At 38.5% G+C, this 23,760-nt stretch overlaps 2 protein-coding genes across 7 annotated transcripts in view; both read left to right on the forward strand.

Annotated features, from left to right (window-relative positions):
* The first annotated feature begins 353 nt into the window (after positions 1-353).
* Positions 354-7,619, forward strand: unm_hu7912 (un-named hu7912). Its single transcript, XM_041998599.1, has 2 exons — positions 354-590; positions 3,061-7,619. Exon 2 carries the CDS (start codon positions 3,113-3,115, stop codon positions 6,311-6,313), a length of 3,201 nt encoding a protein of 1,066 aa, XP_041854533.1. The 5' UTR covers positions 354-590; positions 3,061-3,112; the 3' UTR covers positions 6,314-7,619.
* Positions 7,620-9,767: 2,148 nt separating this feature from the next.
* gapvd1 (GTPase activating protein and VPS9 domains 1) overlaps positions 9,768-23,760 on the forward strand; it is a 30,938-nt gene continuing 16,945 nt past the window's right edge. For 2 of the 6 annotated variants that reach the window (XM_041998592.1, XM_041998594.1), the window contains exons 1-12: positions 9,768-9,923; positions 16,318-16,536; positions 17,767-18,034; positions 18,148-18,720; positions 18,808-18,891; positions 19,199-19,333; positions 19,875-20,067; positions 20,787-20,867; positions 22,411-22,568; positions 22,888-23,017; positions 23,243-23,368; positions 23,528-23,701. In XM_041998592.1, coding sequence (XP_041854526.1) covers positions 16,352-16,536; positions 17,767-18,034; positions 18,148-18,720; positions 18,808-18,891; positions 19,199-19,333; positions 19,875-20,067; positions 20,787-20,867; positions 22,411-22,568; positions 22,888-23,017; positions 23,243-23,368; positions 23,528-23,701 — 2,107 coding nt within the window. In that variant the 5' untranslated portion in view covers positions 9,768-9,923; positions 16,318-16,351. The remainder of the gene's footprint in view (positions 9,924-16,317; positions 16,537-17,766; positions 18,035-18,147; positions 18,721-18,807; positions 18,892-19,198; positions 19,334-19,874; positions 20,068-20,786; positions 20,868-22,410; positions 22,569-22,887; positions 23,018-23,242; positions 23,369-23,527; positions 23,702-23,760) is intronic. The other 4 variants (XM_041998597.1, XM_041998598.1, XM_041998593.1 and 1 more) reach the window with 3 other exon arrangements.

Below are 23,760 nucleotides of genomic sequence, written 5' to 3' on the forward strand. Positions count from 1 at the left end.
CAACATTTGTACTCCCACCCTTTAAAACGAGACGTTTGCCCCGTGCCCAACAGGGACACCAGCAGTGATCAGCCAAGCACAGAAGCCTAAATCTGCAGGCAGTTTTGTGTAAAACTTCCTAAAACTGTGAACAGTCATATACTTTTTCTCACGAAGATCAGCACTGACTAGAAAGCACCTTCCACTGCAGGATGACCAAATGACCAGCAGTTCCCCCGGAAATGCCCATAAGAGCTCAGACCGCATTGCTGCTCTGAGACTGCACATCCAGATATATCCCCCCCACCCCAAACTTCCCCTTCACCCTCCCGTCCTTCCTCCCCAAAACACACACAGCCACGCCTCCAGAGGCACGCGCACAAGCGCAAGCTGAGACACACCTCCTCCTCCATCACACAAACACGCACACATACAAAGCCCATAGGCGAGCGTGACCACATCGCCGGGTGATGCAGACAACATCATGAAGGACGAGTGCTTGGCTTCGGGAGATTCACGGCAAGTGCAGCGGGGCTGAAGCTACACCTCACGGGGGAACAGTCTGCAGCTTCGCTATGCCCACCGCATCCGATCAACTCCCTGGCGAAACGGTAAAGGCCTCTCTTGTTCACTCACAACATCCGAAAGGTCCAAAACTTAGCTGAACTAATTTTCTTTAGCTTGTCGCTTCCCGGTGGGTTCTTGTTCTCATATGGATCTGCTGCTTCATTCTTACTCCGCAAATGATGTCATTCCGGGCTCAAAGGCACCAGGTCAGCAACAAAGGATGGAGGGCCGTTCGCCCGGTGATGCAGCTCCAAAATAAAAAGGGGTGCACAAGTGCGTTAGAGCAAGTATTTGGTAACGCTTCAAGGCTGAATGCGCCTTGCGGGCCCGTTGGGAGGTTTCAGGCGAATCTGCATCAAGATTAGTCATTGTGTAGACAAGAATAATAAAAATTGATAGAATATAGCTGTCGAAGTTGCTTCTAGTTAAACATAAATTGGTAAACAAATTATATTTGATTGTCATAGCTTCAGAGAGAAAGTAGGCTACAGCACGGGGAAATGCAACCTTTGTCTCTTTTATGTAATATTGCTGCATCATTTTATTACAAAGCATAGCTAAGCAGTCCATGCTGATTATAAGTCAGATTTCTAGACTGAGATCAGTGTGGGCTACAACTGCAGGAGTGCTTAATGGTTTCCTTGCTGTGTGCTGTAGCCATGGAGACAGTATGTGGCATGTGGTGTAGAAAAAGTAGTTCCCCCACTGAAAAGGAGCATTGAACCACAAATGAGTAGAGGAAGGAATGCATATATTTTAAGTCCAAATTTGCTTTGTTTATCCAGTGTCATCACTAAAGAAAAAATGTATTCATTTTTTTGGAGGGAAGGAAAGTGTGTGGCAGTCAGTGGTAATATTCACAACAACCCTTCTAATTAAAGGACAGGTTTTAGTTTAGATGCTGGTGATTTAGCATCCATGTACTGGGGAAAGTGGTTTGGGGGTCTTATTTAAGTATAGATGCAAACCTATTTATAATAATTTTATTACATAATTTGATTCAACTTGATGTGGAAGTAACATCTATTATTCATATCTGTACATGTGCATGACTCACCAGCATCCGTGTTGTTATCATGGACACTTTACCACATATTAATTTAAGCTGGAAAGATTCTAAATAATAAACTTTGTTCTAGTTAGTACTCTATCAGAATTTCCATTTTCATCTTCAATCAGACAGGTTCTTTCTCACAATATTACACCTGAATAAAATCTTATTATACTGACAATCAGCCATTAACCAGAACATTAGACTGTTTCCCTAAGATGGTAAAACATCTGATAGTCCGTACTGTAAAGATCAATAAAACTTTACGCAATTAAAGACAAAAACTACAGCTTGTAAAAAAGGCTGATATATTGTGAATGAAATTGGTAAAACTAAATTTACATGCTCAATTATTTTTGAACCCCCGGATTTTATTTATGCAAATCTAGAAAGCCTTTTTTAATAAAACATATCAGGATTAAACATTAGCCTCTTTTATCCTGATAATGGAAAAAATATACTCATCCCTGTCCTGCTATATGGCTCTAACAAAACATACAAATCAGTGAATGACGGTATAGATTTGTGTGTCGAGGCTGGTTGTGAACAGACATGATATTTAGGTGTGTTGTGGAGACATGACAGGGAGATAGTTGGTCAGTCTTCTCTCATCATGATGAACAGATGGTAACTCAGGGTTGGCTTGTGGGTGAGTGCCAAAGAGAAAGCCCATGTGTGTGTGAAACACATAAAAACCCATTGTTGGAACATTTTGTCCACAATGTTTTTTTTTTCTGTATTTATAATTTAAAAATATCTCTGGATGTATTAATATGAAATTTACAGGCGTTTTGTGTATTATTAAGATTTATATAGCAGCTTTGCTTTTGTGGTAAGGTATAGATTTGGCTATAGCTAACCTGATTTAATTTTCATTCAAGAAGTGATGCAGTGATAGTACAGTTACTTAAAATGTGACTTACTGTAGCTAAAGCCATGTATTTTGTTGTTATTAACAACCATCTTTAAGACTGATTCTTTTTCAAACAAAATTTAAAGTCAAAATATGAGCAAAGACTTTCTGTTACAAGCAGTCTGTTGTGTATATTGCCACTAGTGTTAAGCTTTGTGTTTTCTTCTGTTTAGCTGTGTAAGATGATGACAATGTTGTAGTTTACGATGTTGCTTAATTAAGCAAAATGTTCCTTGATTAATTAAAGTTATATATTTGTCTGTTTTTATGGACTGACAATGTTTAAATCACCTCTAGCTATATTTATACATGTGTTTAAAAGTATAATTGTTTGCTGTGTTGCTCAGACACATTGTTGTTTTGTGTTTCTCACCATGAAGTGCTTTTTGAACCTGGTTAGTAAATGAGCAACTACCCCTGTTAAATTTATGCATAGTAACTTATGTATCCAAGGTAGCAGTTTTTGTTTAGGATGAGTGTTTTTTAATACTATTTTTCTACATGTATTAAAATAGCCTTCAACTGTATTTGCCTTATCTTTCTTCCACAGGTTGTGTTGATTTTGAATCACACTAACTGGAGAGCACTGGAGGTCCTTTAAGATGACACGAACTCATCCCCCTGATATACTGGCATCGACTCTGTATCAGGACATTACACTAAACCCTATCGCTGACAACTCAATTTCTCTCCATTCTTCGAAGCAATGTGACTTGAAAATGATAGATAAATCAGAGATCATCAACAAAAGACACTGCCGTAGTTTTGACTTCATTGAGTCTCTGGATGATCCACAGTCCTTGTCTTTCTCAATGGAGTACCCTTACAAGAGGTCTGAGAACCAGACATTAAACAAAGATCTTTGGAATGGACTAGATCAGCCAGGACATCTTCGCTTTTCATCTCCTGATCTTTTTAACTCTAAACAGTTCCAACAGCACACTACCCACAACAAAACCAGCTATCTCACATGGTCAGATTCCAAAAGGAGATCAAGATCTAAAAGTGCTCCTCGAGTCAAGGCTACCCTCACGCCTGTGCCCATATCTGTATCCCCACCAGGGGCAAGGAAGGGGAGAGATGGACTCGAAGGTGTGCCAGATGCATCAAGGACCTCCGAAACCCAACGAGAAACTTTAAACAGAGTTTTTGTGAATGAGGTGCACCCAATTAAACTACAGCCTCACTCGCCACTTTATGTCTCAGACTGTTTTGAGGAGGAAAAGCCAGATAAACCAGTTGTAACTCCTCATGTTAGGTGCCGTGTGGACATTAAACCAGACGCTGCTGTTCTGCAGCATACATCTAGGCAGGTTCCCCATGTACAGTCTGAGCATCCTTGGCAAAGGTACTCCCAGGCTAGTAGCAGGGGAGGTTTGTATGTACCTCGGCAGATGATCTCTTCACCAACACCCACTCCAAGTGAATGCTACAGTGGAGATTTCAGACAAGGATATTACTACACCACCAGCATGTCTCCCATCTCTTACCAGCATCTAGACATGCACAGGATGCCATCACCAACAGTACCATATCTGAGTCAAGAACAAAGAGCTTACTCAAACCCTAACATACCAACCAAGTTTTTCTATACAGAGGATGCTGTTCGGTATCCAGTCCATCCCTATTCACGGACGTACTGTCAGGATGATCGGTCCAGTCTAACCAGCCTTGGTAGTACAATGACTAGTCAGTATGATCCAAGAACTCGATGGGTGCACACACTTCCTGTGAGGTCATGTTACACAGACCACCTTACCAACAGAGAGCCAGCTCACTCTGTATATAGCAGGCCTTACTCCACAAGTGAGGCAGGGTCATACTTTTCTCAAACTCCACTCTCTAGAGCTTACTATGGCGAGGACAGTCGGTTCAGTCCATACCATGCGAGTAACTCAAGGCTGTTTTATTCCAAACCATTAAGCTCTCCTGATGAGCAGTATTTTCCATCGAGGCCATATCAGACAGAGAGTCGGCGACGTCCTCGAATGTCCCAGGCCTTTTCAGATGACTGGTATCGCTCCAGTATATCTGGTTACTCTAACCAGTCTTCTCAGGCCACACCACCAAGAGTTGGACAAGACCCTAGTATACCTCCCTGGTTTACTAACAGCTGCACAGAGACAAGTCGACTAGGAGCAGATGTCAAAAACCACTCCAAGTCTTGGGACAATATTCTTTATCCACGGCATGACAGAGAGCAACCTGTGCCACGTGGAAGAAGCTACGAGAATCTTTTTTACCAAGCAAGGCAAGGGGCATCTTCAGATGTTACATCTAAGCCTGTTATACTTAACCTTTCAAGTTCACCAAGGCGCTATGCTGCTTTGTCTCTGTCAGAAAACTCTTTGGAGAGGGGTTCAAGTAATCCATGGAGGAATATCAAGAGTAGGAACTGGTTTGTGACACCCGAAATCACCATAACAGACAATGACATCTGTGCAGGCAATAGCAGGCGACGTGATGTCCACTCTGTCAGCTGGAATATATCAGACAATGAGAAGACAACACCGCCGAGGGTAATGCAGAAGCAGCCTTCTAACACAGAAGACACGACCAAAGAAAGGAAACACAACAACTTCTCCCTACAGCAAAGTTTAGAACAACTGGATGAACTCTTAGCGGATTTGGTTGTTGACTACAAACCACCAACTAGCAGAAAGTCAAGTGAAAATCTTTTAGACCAGTTAAAACAGCTGATCACTGAAGACACTGACAAAGAGAGAGGATCATCTGGTCTTGAAAACTTAGGAAGTCTGAACACACAGCTTCCATCCTCTAAATCCAGCCCAGACACAGTCAAAGACCCTGATAGTGGGTGTGATGCTTTGCAAAGAAGTGCAGAAGAATGTTCTCCAGACCATAGCACAGATGAAGATGACACAATGGTGTGTGCTAACAAGAAGTGCAACCGTATTGAAAATATGTTCAACGCTTGCTTGTACTTTAAATCATGTCACAGTTGCTACACTTTTTACTGTTCACGAAACTGTCGCAGGGATGACTGGGAAATTCATAAAGAGACATGCCTATATGGTCGTGTCAGCAGTGTATGTCGGCACACTCTGAAGTTCTGCAGAGAGAATTCAGAGATCCACAAAACCTTCTCACGCATTGCTAAAGCTGGCTACCTCTCAAGAGGGAGAGGCGTTCTCTTTCTGGGTTTTGCTAATCCAGAGACAGCTGACAACTTCCTGCAAGTTGGGCTTCAGAGCCTCCTCATGTCTCCCACATACTTGTCGCTCAGAGAGCTGGATGGCTTCAAGGACAACCTCGGTGAATACTGCAAGGAACTGCAGCAAGCGGGTAATGAGTACGACCCCAGTGAATGTTTCCTTTTGAATGTATCTATAGCTGTTGGTGAACTAGTGCCTAACAGACCTTCACCAAGGGTCCAAGCACCAACAGTTCGAAAATATGCAAAGGTGTCATTGGCCTCTTCAAGTCCTGACAAAAAAGTACTGAAGAAGGAAAATGAGATGGAAACTCTCATCCTCACTCCACCTCCTGGCACACCAGACATTGACAAGGAAGGGGAGGAGGGAAGAAAAGCCAGAGAGGTGTGCTTTATCAATATCCAGCGAGAGCTCAGGACAAGGGGAGTCTTCCTTCGTCACGAGTACCCCAAAATCTATAATCAGCTGTGTGAGTTTGTGGAGAGCAACAAAAGGTTCACCCCCACAACCATTTACCCAATAGATAAAAGAACAGGGAAACAATTTATGTGCATGATCATGGCTGCATCTGAGCCAAGGACACTAGACTGGCTGGGTACCCCTCATCTCTTAGATGATATTATATAGCACAGCACTAAATAGGAATGATAATGATGTCAGAAATGTACTTATTGTAAATAAATGGCGTGATTTAGCTAATCAAACATGAATTTGGAAACCTGTACATATGTGACTAATATTTCTATTTGTCTCACTCTTTCCATTAGTTCTCTCTGTTGCCACACTCTCAAAAACACACCACATATATAATATACATACACTTTTAAAGGTTTATGTGTGTTATTTTTTGGCTTGTTTTATTCCTATTGCACTCAGAAAGTTAATAACCTGCATGTAGACTATAGGCTCAAATCCTGATAACCAGGCATTTAAGATGTAGAAGGACAATATATGAAGCACACAACATTCAGGAAGCGCACGTGTACTTGTGTCCACACTATAGTTGGCACAGCCAAATCCAGTATTGTAACAGTAACCTGCTTTTCATTTCTGCACCAAATTGTTTATCATAAATTTATATTAGACCATATTGCAGTGGTTGCAGTAGTATTTAAGTATTATTTCCTTGATATGCTGTGGTTCTGTGGGTATTTTTAATTATTATATATTAGTGATTGTTTTATTGACAAAGAAGTACAATCAGACCATCTATGTTTCCCACTTTATTAAGGATTTTAGTTGGAGCTTATATCATCTCACGAAAATGCTTGATGTCATTCTTGTAAAAATTGCTTTGTTTGAAAGTGGCCTTTATTTGAAAACAAACTAAATGCATTTGACACAAAGCAATGTATGGAGGTAGCTATTTCTAAAGGCTTGACAGCTCTAGACATAGGTTGTTTGAATAACTATTATACATAGATGATTATTTTGCTCAAAGCATGTTATTTATATTCAGGTATTTTAATATTGCTATTGCTTCTAAGTAAATTTATTATGTTAATGAGATACCACTTGATGCTTAGAAATGTAAAAGATTCATCATACAGTATATTAAGTATTAGATCATTGAACATCCTGACTTTGAGACCTTATTAAAACTAATGCCACAGTATGTTCTTGATTAAACCATATGCAATGAAAGAGCAACCTTACCATCTATATTGTAAAATCATATTTTATTATGAATAGAAAATAATTCCTTTCAATTAAGACTTTTTGCACTAAAACATAAATTATGAAACAAGAATGTTCCTAAGATAGCTGCAGCACTAAACTCAGACGTGCCTGCTTTAATGGCCATTGTTCATTAAACTAAGGTTGCTCTTTTACTTGATTATATATATCTTTGTGCAAGACCTTCCACGAGTTTCTATTTTGTGATGTTTATAACCTATATATAAATGCATAATAAATGGGATTTAAAGTGTGAGCACATGACTCTGAATTTCTCTTGAAGATGTTTAAAAATGGTTGAAAGTTTCTATACATATAATTGATATTTGACCTTTCTGAAAAAAACAGCAAGTGCTACATTCAGTTCTAACTTATGGTATTTAAGATTTTAGGCTTAATATATTTTATGAAACAGGAATTAGACTAAAAACATATCAATCCAAGTTAATGGCACAAGAAAAATGAATTTTTACTAGCAATTTTGTTTAAGTTTAAATTATAGCTTGTATAAAAAAGTACTGATGAAGCAAATGATTGTTAAGTTTTTTTTAAATGCAGTTTTAGAAGAAGAATTAGCTACATCGATTATATAATGAGGTGTGAATTATGCAGCTATATGGAGCAAAATGTTTATGTGAAGATGGAGCATACAACGTCTGCAATTAGTGTGTAAAATTTTCCCAAGGACATTTTTACTCTTATAAAGACATGATGTTATTCATTGTATTAGACTAATGTTAATGAAATAATCAATTTGCCTATATAGCCATAGTTTGTGCTTTGTATTGAAGGGCTAGTTTAAGTATCAAATGAAGGAAATGGTGGAAAGTTCTCCACAAATACTGAATTGTGAAAGAGAAACAACATACACACTTAACTGTACTGCTGAATCACGTTTATTTAAAATATTTCTTGAGGTCACTGCTTTTTCTGCTTTTAGACCACCACCTAGTGGAAGAACATTTCCATTACTGCCTACATTCTCAATAAAAACCAATCTTCTACTTACCTATCTGTTAAACTATTTAATTGTTAGACAAAAAGCATCAATACAACAATCTATGTATAGCAATCCATTTATTCATGGCTTGTTTATGTTTACAAATGTTTACAAAGCTAGAAAAATAGAAACTGATCATTAAAAATTGTTTATTTTTCTTAATCTTTTAGGCAGGCCCAGACTGCAACTACTTTTTGTTGAATTTCAAAGGGTAAATTACTGATAAGTCTTACATGACTTGAAGGGCAAACTGTACTTTCTCATGCTGGCATCCTGCAGAAGCAAAAGTAAATGTAAAAATATGTGGACTCGTGGTTGTTGCAATAAACTTCAGTTTTACTTAATATTTGAAACCATACTGATATGGCTTGGAACAGTGCCATTTTAATGAATAGAAATTAACTCTGAAAATCAACAGTTGTTTTCTATATTGCAGCATATTTTTTTCTATATATTCTGCAATCATGCATAATAAGACACACATGCACAAACATTTCCCTGAATGTACAGCCAGAACTGAAAAAGGAATATTTACCTTACAGGAAAGAGAAATACGTTTACACTACCAGTTAACAATTTTGACACATTTTCTGATTAAATTTAATGAGAAATACGTCCAAACTTTTTAAATTTAATTTATTCTACTTTAATAATTCCAGCTTAATCTTTGTATTTAAGCCATCCTAGTTGCTAGGAGCAGTGGGCTGTCAGATTCCAGTGCCTTGAGAGCAGTTGAGGGGTAAGGGCCTTGCTCAGGGGGCCACAGTGGTTTACCTTAGTTGCCAGTCTAGGGACTTGAACCCATGGTCTCCAGACCCAAGCCCACCTTTGTTACCACAAGGCTACCACTGCCCTTTGACTGGTACTGTACAAAACTAAAACCCAGAGGAAGGATGACCTCACGTTCCAGTTATTTTTGATATGGGATATGGACTCCACTCATCATTTCATAGGATGTGTGCCAGGATCTGGTCACAATATCAGGCCTCTTCTACTGTTCTGTATTGACATAAGACATGCAAGGGGCACAGTGTAGCATTGTTTGCCAGTATTATTTCAAGATTTGGGCAGGCGTGTTACATCAAAGTTAGCTTTTATAAATAAAATAAAAAATATAATCATGTACCACAAAACACTAGATTATCCAATTAAACAGAGCACAGTGAATGAATGAAATTAAAAACTGAAAAGTAGAACAAGTAGATAGATAGATAGATAGATAGATAGATAGATAGATAGATAGATAGATAGATAGATAGATAGATAGATAGATAGATAGATAGATAGATAGATAGATTGATTGATTGATTGATTGATTGATTGATTGGCTTGCTGTCTATTTTAGAGCGAAAGTTCCCTTTAATACCGACAATTCACTTTGTGCGCATGCGGGCTGCGCAGGTCTCCTCGTGATGACAGCAAATGACAGAACTGTTCGCCCTAGCAGAAGCCAGTGTGAAACAGCTAACCGCCAACAAACAATTCCTTAGACGCGACACATTTTATAATCAACCGTGTTTAGAGACGTTGTGAACAATCCGTAGAGATCAGTAAGATTTGGTAAGTAGCTTAAGTTACGTTAGCATGTATTGTTGGTCACGTTTAGAGTATTCTATAGTCTAGGCTAAGCTAATGCAGCTAACCAGTTAGCTTTTCTTTAGCATGTCTTGTTTGACTAGCAAACGTTGGTCAAGTTAACTTGGTTAACGTTAGCAAGCTACTGCTATATTAGCCAGTTCACTAGGATGCTTTCTGTGCCCCTCCTCCAAATCAGTGCAAACACTCTTTCTTCTTAATGGGTGAGAATGTAATACCAGCGTTTTTTGGATTACTTAGATACCTTAACCGCGTTTAGCTATTCAGATGTTACGCTAGTTATATGAGGCACATCTTTATTGGTGATCTGAGACAGGTCAACCTCGCAGACGGGAAAATACATTATTTTACGGTAACGCAACCCATTTAGGCATGTCGGCTGCCATGCTAAATCTCGGTTGTGTAGTACATCGTATCAAGGACACTATAAACTTAATGCTCAACAACACGTCGCAGTTAATCTGAAGTTAAAGAGGTCTTTGCTAAATTTGCTTCCATCCGCCCACTGAGCCGATGAGATGAAAATATTACACCCTAGTATAATATTCAGAATATATGATGTGATGTTAACATGAAAGGCCTGTAGAAGTACATATTACGCTCTCAGAATTTTAAATGTTGAAAGACTGAACGTTACAGTCAACTGTTTTTGTATGCAAGTACAATAAGATGACTATAACTGGATAATTTTACCCCAAAATACTATAGCAACAACGGCATAAAGGCACCAGATTATTACTGAAAATGTAGTGCTTCCTTGTGTTTTTATTAAATTGAAACACTGACATTTACAGTTTGCCATTATAAAGTTTAAATAATTGAGATGTTGATTGATTTAATCTATTATTAATGCTGCTTCAACAACTATTCCTGAAATATCTGTCCTTTTATCTACTATATTACATAGCAAAGTTTTTTAAGTTTGCTTGATATTAAATACCAATCCATCTGCTGCGGTTATTTCAGCTGATAGTGACTCAAACTTTGACAACAAAGACTTTAATATTACTTATTCATTGGAATGCTGCCATCAGCACTCTTTTAGCGTTTTAAGTTTTTTCTTATGCTTTATATACACAAGTCAATGATTTATTGGTTTCTGTCCTGATATTTTGCTTATCACCATACTGCTCCAGTGGTCTCCACACTTGTAAAGAGAGGTCCCAAATGTGATCTAATTACATGTTACTCCTTTAATGACAGATGGTATACAAATTTATAAGTTTTTGTTTTGTTATGTTTTAGCCCCTTATACACTACTAAACTTTTAATCTCTTCATAAAATGAATATCCAGCAGCATGATGCACCATTATTTGGTCCTCCATTGATGTGTCAGAGGGCCTAGTAGCAGGCTAAACTTGTACCTGTTCTGCAGATTAAGAGATATGCTTTGACTGAACCAGAATGAATAGTACATTGTTATGTTTGCCATCAACTGACTAATTTTTTTATTGATATATAAATGATGTTTTATCTGTATCTTGTACATTTTCATCCTTAAGACTCATCTGATACCACCTTGTGATTAACCACTCAGGGTTTATAGTTGTAACAATCAGTTGAGTTAATTTACACACACGCGGCAGCAGAATATATACATTAAATTATTATAATCGATTATATTCTGTTGCTGCATCGATGCAGAATCCTTCATGTCTGCATCGTGATGCATCGTAGAAACGATTAAATTCAACACCTCTACAGAGATGGATGTTATGTATTCTTTGTATTAGTGTTATGCTAATTTTATTTATTTATTTTTAGAAAGAGGCATGTAGTCATAAGGACGCTTTTTTTTGATCCCTCAGATTAGCAGGTTAAATCGGGGTGGGGAAAATGAAAGGGGACTACTTGTCTCTCCCTTACCTACACTCAGCTGACCACCCTTAAAAGCCCCAACATTTAAAGTCAGCATTTGTTTTTTGTCATTTGAAAACATTTCCCAAAAAGTATTGAGCTGCAGTATCCAGGCAGATGGAGGAGAATGCCACTTATTAACAACAAATACCTTGCACTGAACAGTGTAAGAATTTACCACAAGGGGAAGTGTGAAGGGGATGCTGGCTTAGTCACAAATGCCTTTTGTAGAAAGCGAATTCCTTAAAATATCTAAATAAAAAAACACCTTTTGTTCCATTGGTTGGTTTGACTGTATGTGTGTGGGATCTTGTCGTGGGAGGAGAGGGCTCTGTTCCAAACATTTTTACTGACATTGTGATGTTTACTCTTAAAAGTACAATTGTTTTGTGTTTTGCATTTCCAAAATGATTTTAACCTCTTTTATTATGTAACTTGTGTGAAGTGGACTGTCCTGTCTTTTGTTCTTTTCCAGCTTCTTGTCTCTAATTCTACTGTTATAATTGCAGCTCTTCCATGTATGTTGTGGCTGAACAACTGGCTCACCTCTGACTCATCTTCAAAGAATTCTGTAGCTGTCCTACCAAAATTCTCTCATACAACACACAAAGTTGCTGATTATGGCCTCTCTACACTGTCTGTAGGTTGGTTTCTCTTCTGCTTCAGAGTTCCTCTGGGTTCTCCATGACTCACCAGGTAGCTCACTACTGTGGATTGTATTGGAGCTGGGTGGCACATGAGGCAGTGATAAATGGTAGCACGCCTCACTTCTGGCTACTAATAGCTAAGTTTTCACTTCCTTGTGAGGAGTGTGCTTATTTAAAAATCTAATTGTGCTTGTGGAAGTGTGCCATGATTGTAGGGGGCCAACTGATACCAGTTAGTAATAGGGAAATTTTACTTGTAATGAGTCTGTGGGCCGGTGGAATATGCTCAGATTTTCCACTGATATACACTTTTCTTTTGGTTTGGATATTTTATATTAAGTAGAAGCAATTTACATCAGAGTAACGTATATTTAATAGTACTTAGTGGCCAACCATTTAACTAAAGCTTACTTTGAGATAGGTGTAAATATCTTTGGTATTTTTTTACCTAACTGGCTAAATCCCTGGCTTTTCTATGGTTTTCAGACAACTACATTGTTTTTAGAGAAGTAGCCTCACACCCTGCCACTTCAGTATTGCATTGCAGTCATCTGTTCCAGTTAAAGGATATATTGTGTGTATTTGAGAATTGACTAGCTACTATAGCTGTGAATTAATGCAGTGGAGTAAAAAGTTAGACTGCATGATAGAGAAAATCAACATTACAATATTTTCATTTTCTGTGATTGTATATACTATTTGTACAAAAAAATTCCCAAAACCAACAAACCAAAGAAACAAAAATAAAACAATAAAATTAAACAATAATTATGAAATTACATCAGTATATCTGTAATATTGTACCACACAGACTTCTCTTAGCATCATATAATGAAGCAAAAAAAGTGGAAGCACAAAACATTTGCATGTCTTGAATACATAGTGAGTTTAATGGATTATGCTATGTTATTTAGCCTATCAAGTGATTTTTCTTTCGGAAATGTTGTAGCTGTCTCTAAAATTAACTGGATAATGGTGCCTGTGCAAATGTACTGTAAAGTTACTTTCCAGAATAGCTTTGAAGTATTCTCTGCTATATCTGCTAGCAGTGACATTGATTGTACAGCTTCTCTAACTTTGAATAGATTCCAAGCTATTGTTTCTGTTGAGTTTTGTTTGTTCTTGCTTACCAGAGCATACCATCTTCAGCAGTATATTGCTATCAGTGGATGCACAATAGCCCCAAAAGTAAGTGAGCAGAGTCAGCTGAATAAGTTGAGTCAAGTTAGTCGAGATCAGCAGCTGTGCTGTCTTGGGAAACCTTCATAAGTGGGAAAACTCAGACTTCTGAATACTGAGCGTTGTATATTTTTGAAAGGGGTGCTTCTAAACCTAAACAAACATTTTGGTTTTGTGTAAATTCATGTTTGCACATTAGCACCCACTATGCTGACAAGCTCAGAGAGTAGTGCTTAGTGTGTTTATTAGCTAGTTAGCGCTAAAATCATCATCCCAGAGTGAAAGATCAAAAAGCTATTTACTCAGTTTCCAACTCTGCATCTCACCAACAAGAGAACAGTCTTTGTATTAAACGGCCATGAGACAAAACCTATCATTGATTGGTCCATACTTTGAACTGTGCAGGCAGGCTACAGTTCCTTTATGAGGACATTATGTGGTTGCACTTGATAGTTGAGGTTTTGGTTTTGTTACACCTATTGCAGGGCAGTATAAAGGAGAACATATTGATACTCTCACATTATGGTTTTTGTGGTTGTAGATTCCAGTCGAAGGCAACAAGAGAAGCACTATGAACTTTTCCTTTTCAACAAGAAACTTTATAAAAGAAATAAAAGGCATTAAGACAACTGCAGAAAGTCCTGCGGCTATGTTCTGGCCCAGCTGATGACCGACGGTTGAATACTAAAATAAACACACTTCTTCTTGGGTAGCATGACCAGGAACAGGGAGTACTTTCATTCCTGCCTGCTCACATCTTTCATTTTTACTTTAGTGTAAATATACAATAATTTGCAGAAAGTGCTTTATATTTAGAAAGTAATCTGAAAATATAATTAGGAATGCTAAAGAGGGACACTCTTTGATTTAGAGGTCAAGAGGTCGTTTTAGATGTTAAACTCTCCAATGTGGAATGATACAAACCAAGAGCAGTTCTGTCTAGTTGAAAAATGCTTTAAATACTTATTTTACCACACCTCTACAGAAAAACACGCTGAATCTAAGAGTAATTTGTTTACCAATTGCTATTCTTGGTTTGCTAAAGGAATTCAGCGTCGAACCCATCATTTTCTGTTTAAATATATATAACCAATTAGGTTTGTCAGGCGTATCAACCCGAGTGTTGTGGATGTCTGTTCACTTGTTTAGAATGATGCAGCCTTGTAGTCATTTCCATTCTCCAGCAGTTCTCTTTGCTTTTGTTCCATTCTCTGCCTAGAGCCCTAATTCCACACTTAAATCAGTGTTTTTTCTGTTAGCAAGCTACCACAAAGAGGCTTTTGTGGAAACGATTCAGCAAGAAATCATTCAGATTTCATGCACTCAACTGGGATTGCACGCTCTGGCTATATGTGTGTTGTAGAGAGAGTGATTTGCATTTTCTGCTGTGCAGCATCTCCTAAGGTTTTTGAAGAAATGCGCTCTTGCTGTTGTCATTGGGCCAGTGTGTGAAGCACGCTGACTGCAGATGATCGCTAAATGCAAATGCTCAGACGATGTGACAATACTCTTGTTAACTAATGGAAATTAAACTATTTCCTATTTGACCTTTTTCATAACTCAACATTTTAATATGTGGACATTTACTTCTGAATTCCTTCGTCATTCATTCCTAATTCAACAGCAAGTGCAGCAAGTTAGAAGTATGAATTAATTAGAAAACACCACTCAGTCTGTGGCAAGGGAAGTTTAACCATTGTAGTGAACAATTTTACAGCTCACTCAAAATGGTTTTCCAACCTGTATCAATGTTTAGAACAATACAGATAGCTGGCAGGCTGGTATGTATTTTATTGTTAGTCAAGATAACAGTTCTCAGTTTGCATTCATTTGGATGTGTTTGGAGATACAGCATATCTTCCTAAAGCAGGAAGCATGCTGAACATGTTTTAACAAATACACAAACTGAAACTTCACGGATTAATAACTTCCACCTGATACTGGTTTCAAGCACAAAAATTGTTACTATTTCCAACCCCAGTGAAGTAGACAGCCTACAAGCTAATTTTAGTCAAAGTGAACCATCTTTGAACTGGATAAATAATGAGTCTGTGCAACAGGCTTTAAAACCTGTGCATGGGTACAATCTGCTGGAAAAATTACATAGTGTTCTTACTTTTCATGTTAATGTATAACCAATAAAGTCAGTTGCCAACCTGTATATATGGAAGTTCTTTAAGTAATTTAAGTATTATAAAATCTCTCAAACAGAAAAGTATTGAGTTCCCTCAGTGGAAAAGACAAAGTCTTAGCATGTTTCTTATTTAATGACTTGCATCATTGGCTATGATAAGGCTTAGTTAATCCTTTTTTTTGTTTTGTGAATCAATTAATTGACCGAACCTTTCAACCCTAACCCCTGGCTTCCTTTTTTTTTTTTGTAGGTTTGCAGAATTGAAACACAAGATAACCCTGATTATATCATTGCAGGCTATTGTCTCAGACTTAAAATGTTTCCAGAGTCCCGTCAGTCGTTTTGCTGTGGTTTTCACATGACGGTAGTTCCTGCCAAGAAAGCTGATTTACAGGAATGAAATAATTGCAGTATCTGTTTGACACTGTTGAAACCTCATTCTTGATTAAGTAATTATTTGAGCTTTTGTTTAGTTTGTGTTCCACATTTTCAGCTAATATACCTTTTTTTCTGTTCAATCTCTTCCTATTTTTGCTCCAGCTATTTGCCTCACTGCCCGTGTGAGCCAGTGAAGATGGTGAAGCCAGACATCCACACTCTGGCCCACCACCTGAAACAGGAGCGGCTGTATGTGGCATCGGAGAAGCAGTTGATTCAGAGGCTCAACAGTGATGTGTTGAAGACAGCTGGGAGGCTGTATCGGGCTGCCTGGATCGCCAAGCAGCAGAGGATCAACCTCGATCGTCTTATTCTCACCAGGTCAGACCTGTTGTCATGGTTGCTTCAAGGCCTTGAATGGAATTATTATTATTATTATAGGAAGTACAAGCTTAATGTCTCTAACTTCTGTATTATTTAAAACAACAGGAATTTCTTTTGGGGAATATGACCCAGAGAAATTTATCAGGAATGATCTTGCAATTGATTTTTTAAAAAAAAATTTTTAAATTGGATTTAATTTATTTTTTTGTGCGTGTACATTTTTTTAAGTGTACTTTCATAATACTAAAAGATGCTCCCTGGGGATGTAAAAATAAACCAATATCAATCCAAACCTAATTGGAAGATGTAATTAGATCAATATGCGGAACACTGAATTGAGGTTAATGTACTATAAACCAGTTGAAGGCCCAATTCTTCAGGTAGGTGAGCTGAACAAGGTTTGTTGTAGATCCTGCATATTTACTATAATGTTTAATTTGGCAATGATGAGAAAATCTCAGAGTGGGCCTGAACCATTTTAATGCCGGCCGTGCCACAAGCGAGTGGAGTCAGTACACTATTTAAACAGCAGAGTAGCAGAACCCCTTGTGTGAATGCTTTGCTTAAAACAATACATGTCCAAGGACGGGTGACGGCAGGGTTAACACTACAGCGCACCATCCAGTCATTTGATAAGGATGAAGAAACATGCTTAAACTACAGTGGTGATGTAACAGATTTCAAAACTCACCTGGTGAGATGGTATGGTAAATCTATGAATTCTATAACTACTGAAACCAAGCATACACACAAGACAGACAGAAATACTGAAGACTCTTTCTTATCAAAACATAGCAGCAAGGTCAGAGATACAATATTGAGGTTGATAGTAATGACTTTATTATGTAATCAGAACCAAGGTACAAAATACTGAGTAGATGTAAAAGTAGAAGTGAACGATTTTATTTATTTTTTTACACTATGGAGAATCAGAATACTTGATCCTCTGGTATTATAAGCTATATATTTTAACGTAACTAACCAATGTCACATGGCTTGTTTTTAATTTGGAATGGAAAATAGATATTCATATTAAATCTATCACACACCACATTGAATTGCACCTTCCTTATATTTTGATTTTCTTACACGGGTGATATGCACGCCTCTTACACAAATTAAAAAGTACATGTTCAGACATTTGAAAGAATTGAGAAATGAAAGCAACTGTAGGTACAAGAGATGTTGTATGAGGTGTATGTGTAATTAGACATTTCTGTTCTATAGTGCGGAAGCCTCCCCGGCTGAGTGCTGCCAACATGCCAAAATGCTGGAAGACACACAATTTATTGATGGCTACAAGACTTTGGGTTTCCAGGAAACAATCTACGCCGAGTTCTTGGCCAGACTGAGGGAAAATCCCAGACTGGTTGCATCCTGCCTGGTGGCAGGAGAGAGGCTGAACCAGGAGCACACCCAGGGTGTCATCCATACAGTCTTTACCTCACTTTATGGCAACTGTATCATGCAGGAGGATGAGAGCTACCTTCTCCAGGTCAGAGCTCCTAACCATCTCTAGTAATAAGACTGTCTAAGAGGCTCTCAATAAAATTAGTTTTTAGATGGTTCATGATTTCCTTTCTTTGGTTTTCACTTGCAAACTTGCAGGTTTTGAGGTACTTGATAGAGTTTGAACTGAAGGAAAGTGACAACCCTCGACGTCTACTCCGACGAGGAACCTGTGCCTTCAGCATCCTTTTTAAGCTCTTCTCTGAAGGTCTCTATTCAGCCAAACTCTTCCTCACTGCCACCCTCCACGAACCCATCATGCAGCTGCTAGTGGAGGACGAGGACCACCTTGAGACTGACCCAGCCAAGGTGACAGAGCGCCTCACTCCAGCCCAGCAGGAACGCTTTGGAGAGAAAGGCTCTGAGGGCTACAAACAAAGGGTGCAGACTGCTGTTGAGGCCAATGAAGCCAAGCTGGTGGCGCTGGTTAACAAGTTTATTGGTTACTTAAAGCAAAACACCTATTGCTTTCCTCATAGCCTGCGCTGGATTGTGTCCCAGATGTACAAGACTCTGTCATGCGTAGAGCGTCTTGAGGTGGGTGAGGTGCGCACCATGTGTACAGACCTACTGCTGACCTGCTTCATTTGTCCAGCTATAGTAAACCCAGAGCAGTATGGTATTATCTCAGATGCACCCATCAATGAGGTGGCTCGCTTTAATCTCATGCAGGCAAGTGCTGTAGAGAGTTCTATCTTCATGTTTTGACACATTTTTACCTTTCGGCCAAAGTCTGACTTGCAAGCTTTTGTTACACAGGTGGGGCAGCTCCTGCAGCAGCTGGCCATGGCAGATGATGACGCAGACCCAAGACGGAAAAGCAGTTTGTCTAAGTTTGATAAGGTGAGTTCTGTCAGAGAAATGTTTTCTTGTTTCCTTGGTCCTTTTAAGTTGCTTTTACCCTCTGTGTTGTGTGTGTGTTTGATGGGAAGGGGTAGGGGGTGGGCTTGCTGCTCTTGGGTTGGGGTTCTGGGGGATTTTACTCTCTGTAAAGCACCTTGAGTTGCTATTTTTCTGTATGAAAGGTGCTATATAAATAAAGTTTTATTTTATATTTATTATTCAATCCAACTTGAATTTCTGATATTTCTTTTCATGTAAAGAAACATGCTGTTTTTTTTTTTTTTTTTTTTTCTTTTGGGTTCGGCAGAGTTGTGTTGCTGCCTTTTTGGATGTGGTGATCGGAGGACGAGCAGTTGAGACCCCACCCATGTCCTCCATGAACCTTCTAGAAGGCCTCAGTCGGACTGCAGTCTATATTACTCATAATCAACTACTTGCACTGGTAGGTGTTGTTTCAAGTTTACGTTTAAAAAGTAATATAAGAGGTAAAAACTGAAATGCATTGTACAGTTGCCACACTATCTCGGGTAGTTCTTGCAGACAAGGTTACTTTACAATATTTCAGAGCACCTTCCTGCACATTAAATCAACTTTTATACATATGAGCAAAATATTACTATATATAACTTGGCAGGAAAAGGCGAACATAGAAAGATATGGACTAGACTGTGCACATGATTGCAGGCAAATGAGTTGCAAACACAGCAGAAACTTGATGAGAGGAAAGGTTCATGCATCAGCTTGATGTCCTTAGCTTGACCTGACAGGATATGTCTAAATGCGTTGTGATGTTTATGCAAGCACTTCCAGAAGCTGAAATGCCCTTTTATGCGTTATTTGGTATATTTCAAAATTTTGGAGAAAAATGTCATGTACAAAGTTCTCAACACAACTGAAACCGTTGTTTAACATTCAAACTTCAAAATATTGGTGTATTTAGATGATCCTGAAAATGATTTTTTTTTTTCCTGCTTCCTGCTTAGGTGGACTTTGTTCGAAGTGTGATGGCAGGGGATCACCTTCGAGAGGAGGAGCACATTGCCTTGGAGACCCTGCTGGCAAATGTGCCCCAGTCTCGAACTGTAAAGAGCAACAGCCTGGAGCTCACCCCCTCCAACACCCCCCAGCTTTCCCCAGCTACTACTCCTGCCAACAAGAAGAACAGACTACCCATAGGTACCTTTCTCCACTGCTTCTACACCTCCATCTGCTTGCCACTCTGGTTTTTAGATTTCGTTTACTGATTCACTTGATATAATAAGAATCAGAATAAGAAAACCTTTTTTAGTCTCTGTGGGGAAATTGCATTGTTGCAACAATACAGGTGCAGTACGCAGATGCACACAGGTGATATCAAATGAGAACACACACAGCCTTTTTTCACTCTTTAATATCTGAAACATATTTTGCTCTAAAAAAATACTATGAATAGAAAAAAGAACTAGAATATACAAGTATAATATTTAGCCTAACGAGAAACGCAACAAACAAGCAGAGTTAAGTGGTGATAGCTGGTGAAAGTCTGCGTTTTACAGGAAGCTAATGAGCAACTTCTCAGCTTGTTATAGAGATAATTAGCATAGCCTGCATTGGGGCTCAATTACAGAAATGACAGCCAATTAAATTACCAAATATAAATGAACTACATTTAACTAGAATGGATAGGAAAGATGCATAGACTACCTTCATTAGCATTTTCAAGATAAATGATGCTATAGCAACAGTTCTTTAATGAGACATAAACCACTTGTGGTTGCTTTGTTTGAAATATGACATTTTATATACAGCAAATGATTCTTGAAATACTCTTAATTCTGAGATATACTGTTTATTCTTTCTCCAACTTCCCTACCTTGTCCTTCTCCTTTCCTTTTGTGCTGCCAATGAATGACCAGGACAACACTTAGCCGCTATAACATCCTGGGACCCCACAGCCACCACTCTGTCTGCTCACATTCCATTAGTAACCCCTTTTGGTGGGTAGCCTGTCAGTTGTGTTTGAGCAGGAGAGAGCTTAACCCCTGTGTTTGTGGTCATACTAAGCTATCAAGCATTAGTGTGTTTTCTGAGCTGCACAGTAACCATGCTTCCTGTTACTTAGCACTGCTGTTTCCACATGCTCTCACCATGCCTGCTTTGCTCTCCACGGTGCCTTGGCTCCTCATAGAGCTAAAATGGTTTTCCACTCATTTTGTTTTTCCTTTTTTTTTTGGCTTCCTCGTTAAGCGGAATTTGGCTATTCATTATCAGGTAGAGTGGGAAAATGATAAGTATCTGTTACATTCCTCCTCTTGTGGTAGATGGGATTTACTATTTCTAATGTTTGAACTAATATATTGTCCAGCTGTAGCATTTGTTCAGTACTTTAAATGTAAAGTGCAATAAGTGAAGTTCCTTTTCTAACCAAGTACAAATTTGTTACTCAACCAACTAGTCTGTGCCTTAGTTGTAGCTAAAAGTATAAGAGAAACTAGTGTTCTTTTTGCAGTCATTGAGATCTACTCATCTGTCAGAAAATGTAATTAATCTGATAATAAAAGGATTTACAGATGGGCTCCTCAGGGTTATCGGTACATACATGGAAAGTGCAGCCTCAGATCACTTGAAGCTCTTTGTTAGGATGATATGTTATTATTGAAGAATGTAAAGTAAACACAGTCCAGACTGATTGTGTTTCCATGCCTCTTTTGTATTTAGTTTTTTTTTTTTTTTGTAGATACCATTCATTCTATACAATTTAAGAACCTAAAGGCACTTTCATGGGAGATTTCCTCACTTCCAGTGAATGAAAGCAATAATTATCTCTTGTGCATTGTGGCAAGAAAAATGTGGTGCTGAGCTGCTCCACTTTGTTTAGCCAGTCAGTTTTTTCCCTGATATAGTGTAAGCAGGTTATGTGGTGCTTTAAATATGCACACTGTGATCAGATAATGATAGTTGCTGCTGTTGAGGTACATGATAAGCAAACCCATCTGTGTCCTAACAGTTTAACCAGTAAACTGCTGTGTATCTTTTTAGATTAAATTATATTAAGCTAAAATAAAACATTTTACACACACACACACACACACACACACACACACACACGAATGCATGTATGTGTGTGTGTGTATATATATATATTTTTTTCTTTTTCTAACTGCTACTTACCATCTAGAAATGAGAAACTCATCCTTAATGTCATACCAGTTTGTTGCTACCTTAAAGATGAAGGCATTTGAAGTCTTTCTAAAGTCAACAAGCCACTGTGAGCTTCAGCTGAGTTGCAATTAAATATTTATCAATAAACGGTCTATAAAGTAGCTTTCAATAAGTCATTCTAATTATAAATAAGAGATAAAAGCAACAAATTGGTATGATGTGCAAAATGGGTCCTTTTATTTTAACTTTAAGCTTGTGCTGTTATGTTATTTTTACAAATACTGTTGGGTTGTAATACTTTTGGCTTCAAAGCATAATTTTGTATTATTGGTGAGTGTAATAGTCCAAAAATAATACTTATTCCCTCCAACCCCCCAGCAGCTGCTCGTAGCCGCAGCCGTTCCAACATAGCCCAGGAGGGGGAGGCAGAGGCCAGCTCCCAAGAGTCCCTACAGGAGCTGATGCCAGAGGAGGTGCTGGTAATTTCACTAGGAACTGGTCCTCAGACTGTCCCTGGGATGATGTCAGAGAATGAGGTAATGTGACTTGAATTAATGTACTCATTTGTAGAGAGATGATGATGTGATAAATTCAGTCTAATATTATTTCCTGTCACTGAAGGGGAGTAAAACCTCTTATAGTATACGTCATGCGTTTTACAGTTCTTTACACATGCTGGTTTTACATGTTTCTAATGCAAAACGAACTCCCTTATCCAGATGTAAATTTTTCATGCTGTTTTTGAATGTGGTAATGCCTGAAACAAGAATGGCTCATGTGAAAATAAGATTCTTGCCAAACATAAAAGATATTTTTTTTAATATGCAGTCTCTTCCTTTCTCTGCTGCTCTGTAGGTTTTGAACTTGCAGATGGCTGATGGGGCCCAGGGGGATGGCAATGCTGATGATACGAAGCTGCATGGTAAACCAGACAAAACACTGCGTTTCTCGCTCTGCAGTGACAACTTGGAAGGAATCTCAGAGGGTCAGTCTGCAACCAGATGACACAGAAAGCTAAAACATTGTAGATCACCAAGATTTTCTCTTTCGTTCAGATTAATATGAAAAATTATGTTCTCAACTTTGTTTTGTCTCCATGTGTGTTTTTTTTTTTTTTTTTTTTTTTTTTTTTTAACATAAGAATTTGGTGCTATTTAAGCTTAGAGAATGACCTGATTACCGTCTGTATGATTTATTCTTTTAATATCAGGTCCATCAAATCGTTCCAACTCTGTGTCATCTCTGGACCTGGAGGGAGAGTCTGTGTCTGAACTGGGAGCTGGACCATCAGGGAGCAATGGGGTAGAGGCTCTGCAGCTTTTGGAGCATGAGCAGGGTATGTGTCTATATCTGTGCATGTTGCTAAAATGTGTTTTTGGAAGCCTGTCTGCATGTTTCATATACATTCATTCTATAAACAAATGAAAGTCATGAATGTTTGTAGATGAATGATGAGCAGGCTCAGTCTAACTTTGGAATTGTGCATCTCCTTCAGCCACCACACAGGACAACCTGGATGACAAACTGCGCAAGTTTGAGATCAGAGACATGATGGGTCTGACAGATGACCGTGACATTTCTGAGACGGTCAGTGAAACCTGGAGCACTGATGTGCTTGGCAGTGACTTTGACCCAAATATGGATGAAGATCGACTGCAGGAAATTGCAGGTGCGGCACAGTTTAATTATATAAATATGTAGACTTTCACTTAGTGAGAAAATTGATAG

The sequence above is a fragment of the Melanotaenia boesemani genome, chromosome 11 (assembly GCF_017639745.1).
Source record: "Melanotaenia boesemani isolate fMelBoe1 chromosome 11, fMelBoe1.pri, whole genome shotgun sequence".
NCBI lineage: Eukaryota > Metazoa > Chordata > Actinopteri > Atheriniformes > Melanotaeniidae > Melanotaenia > Melanotaenia boesemani.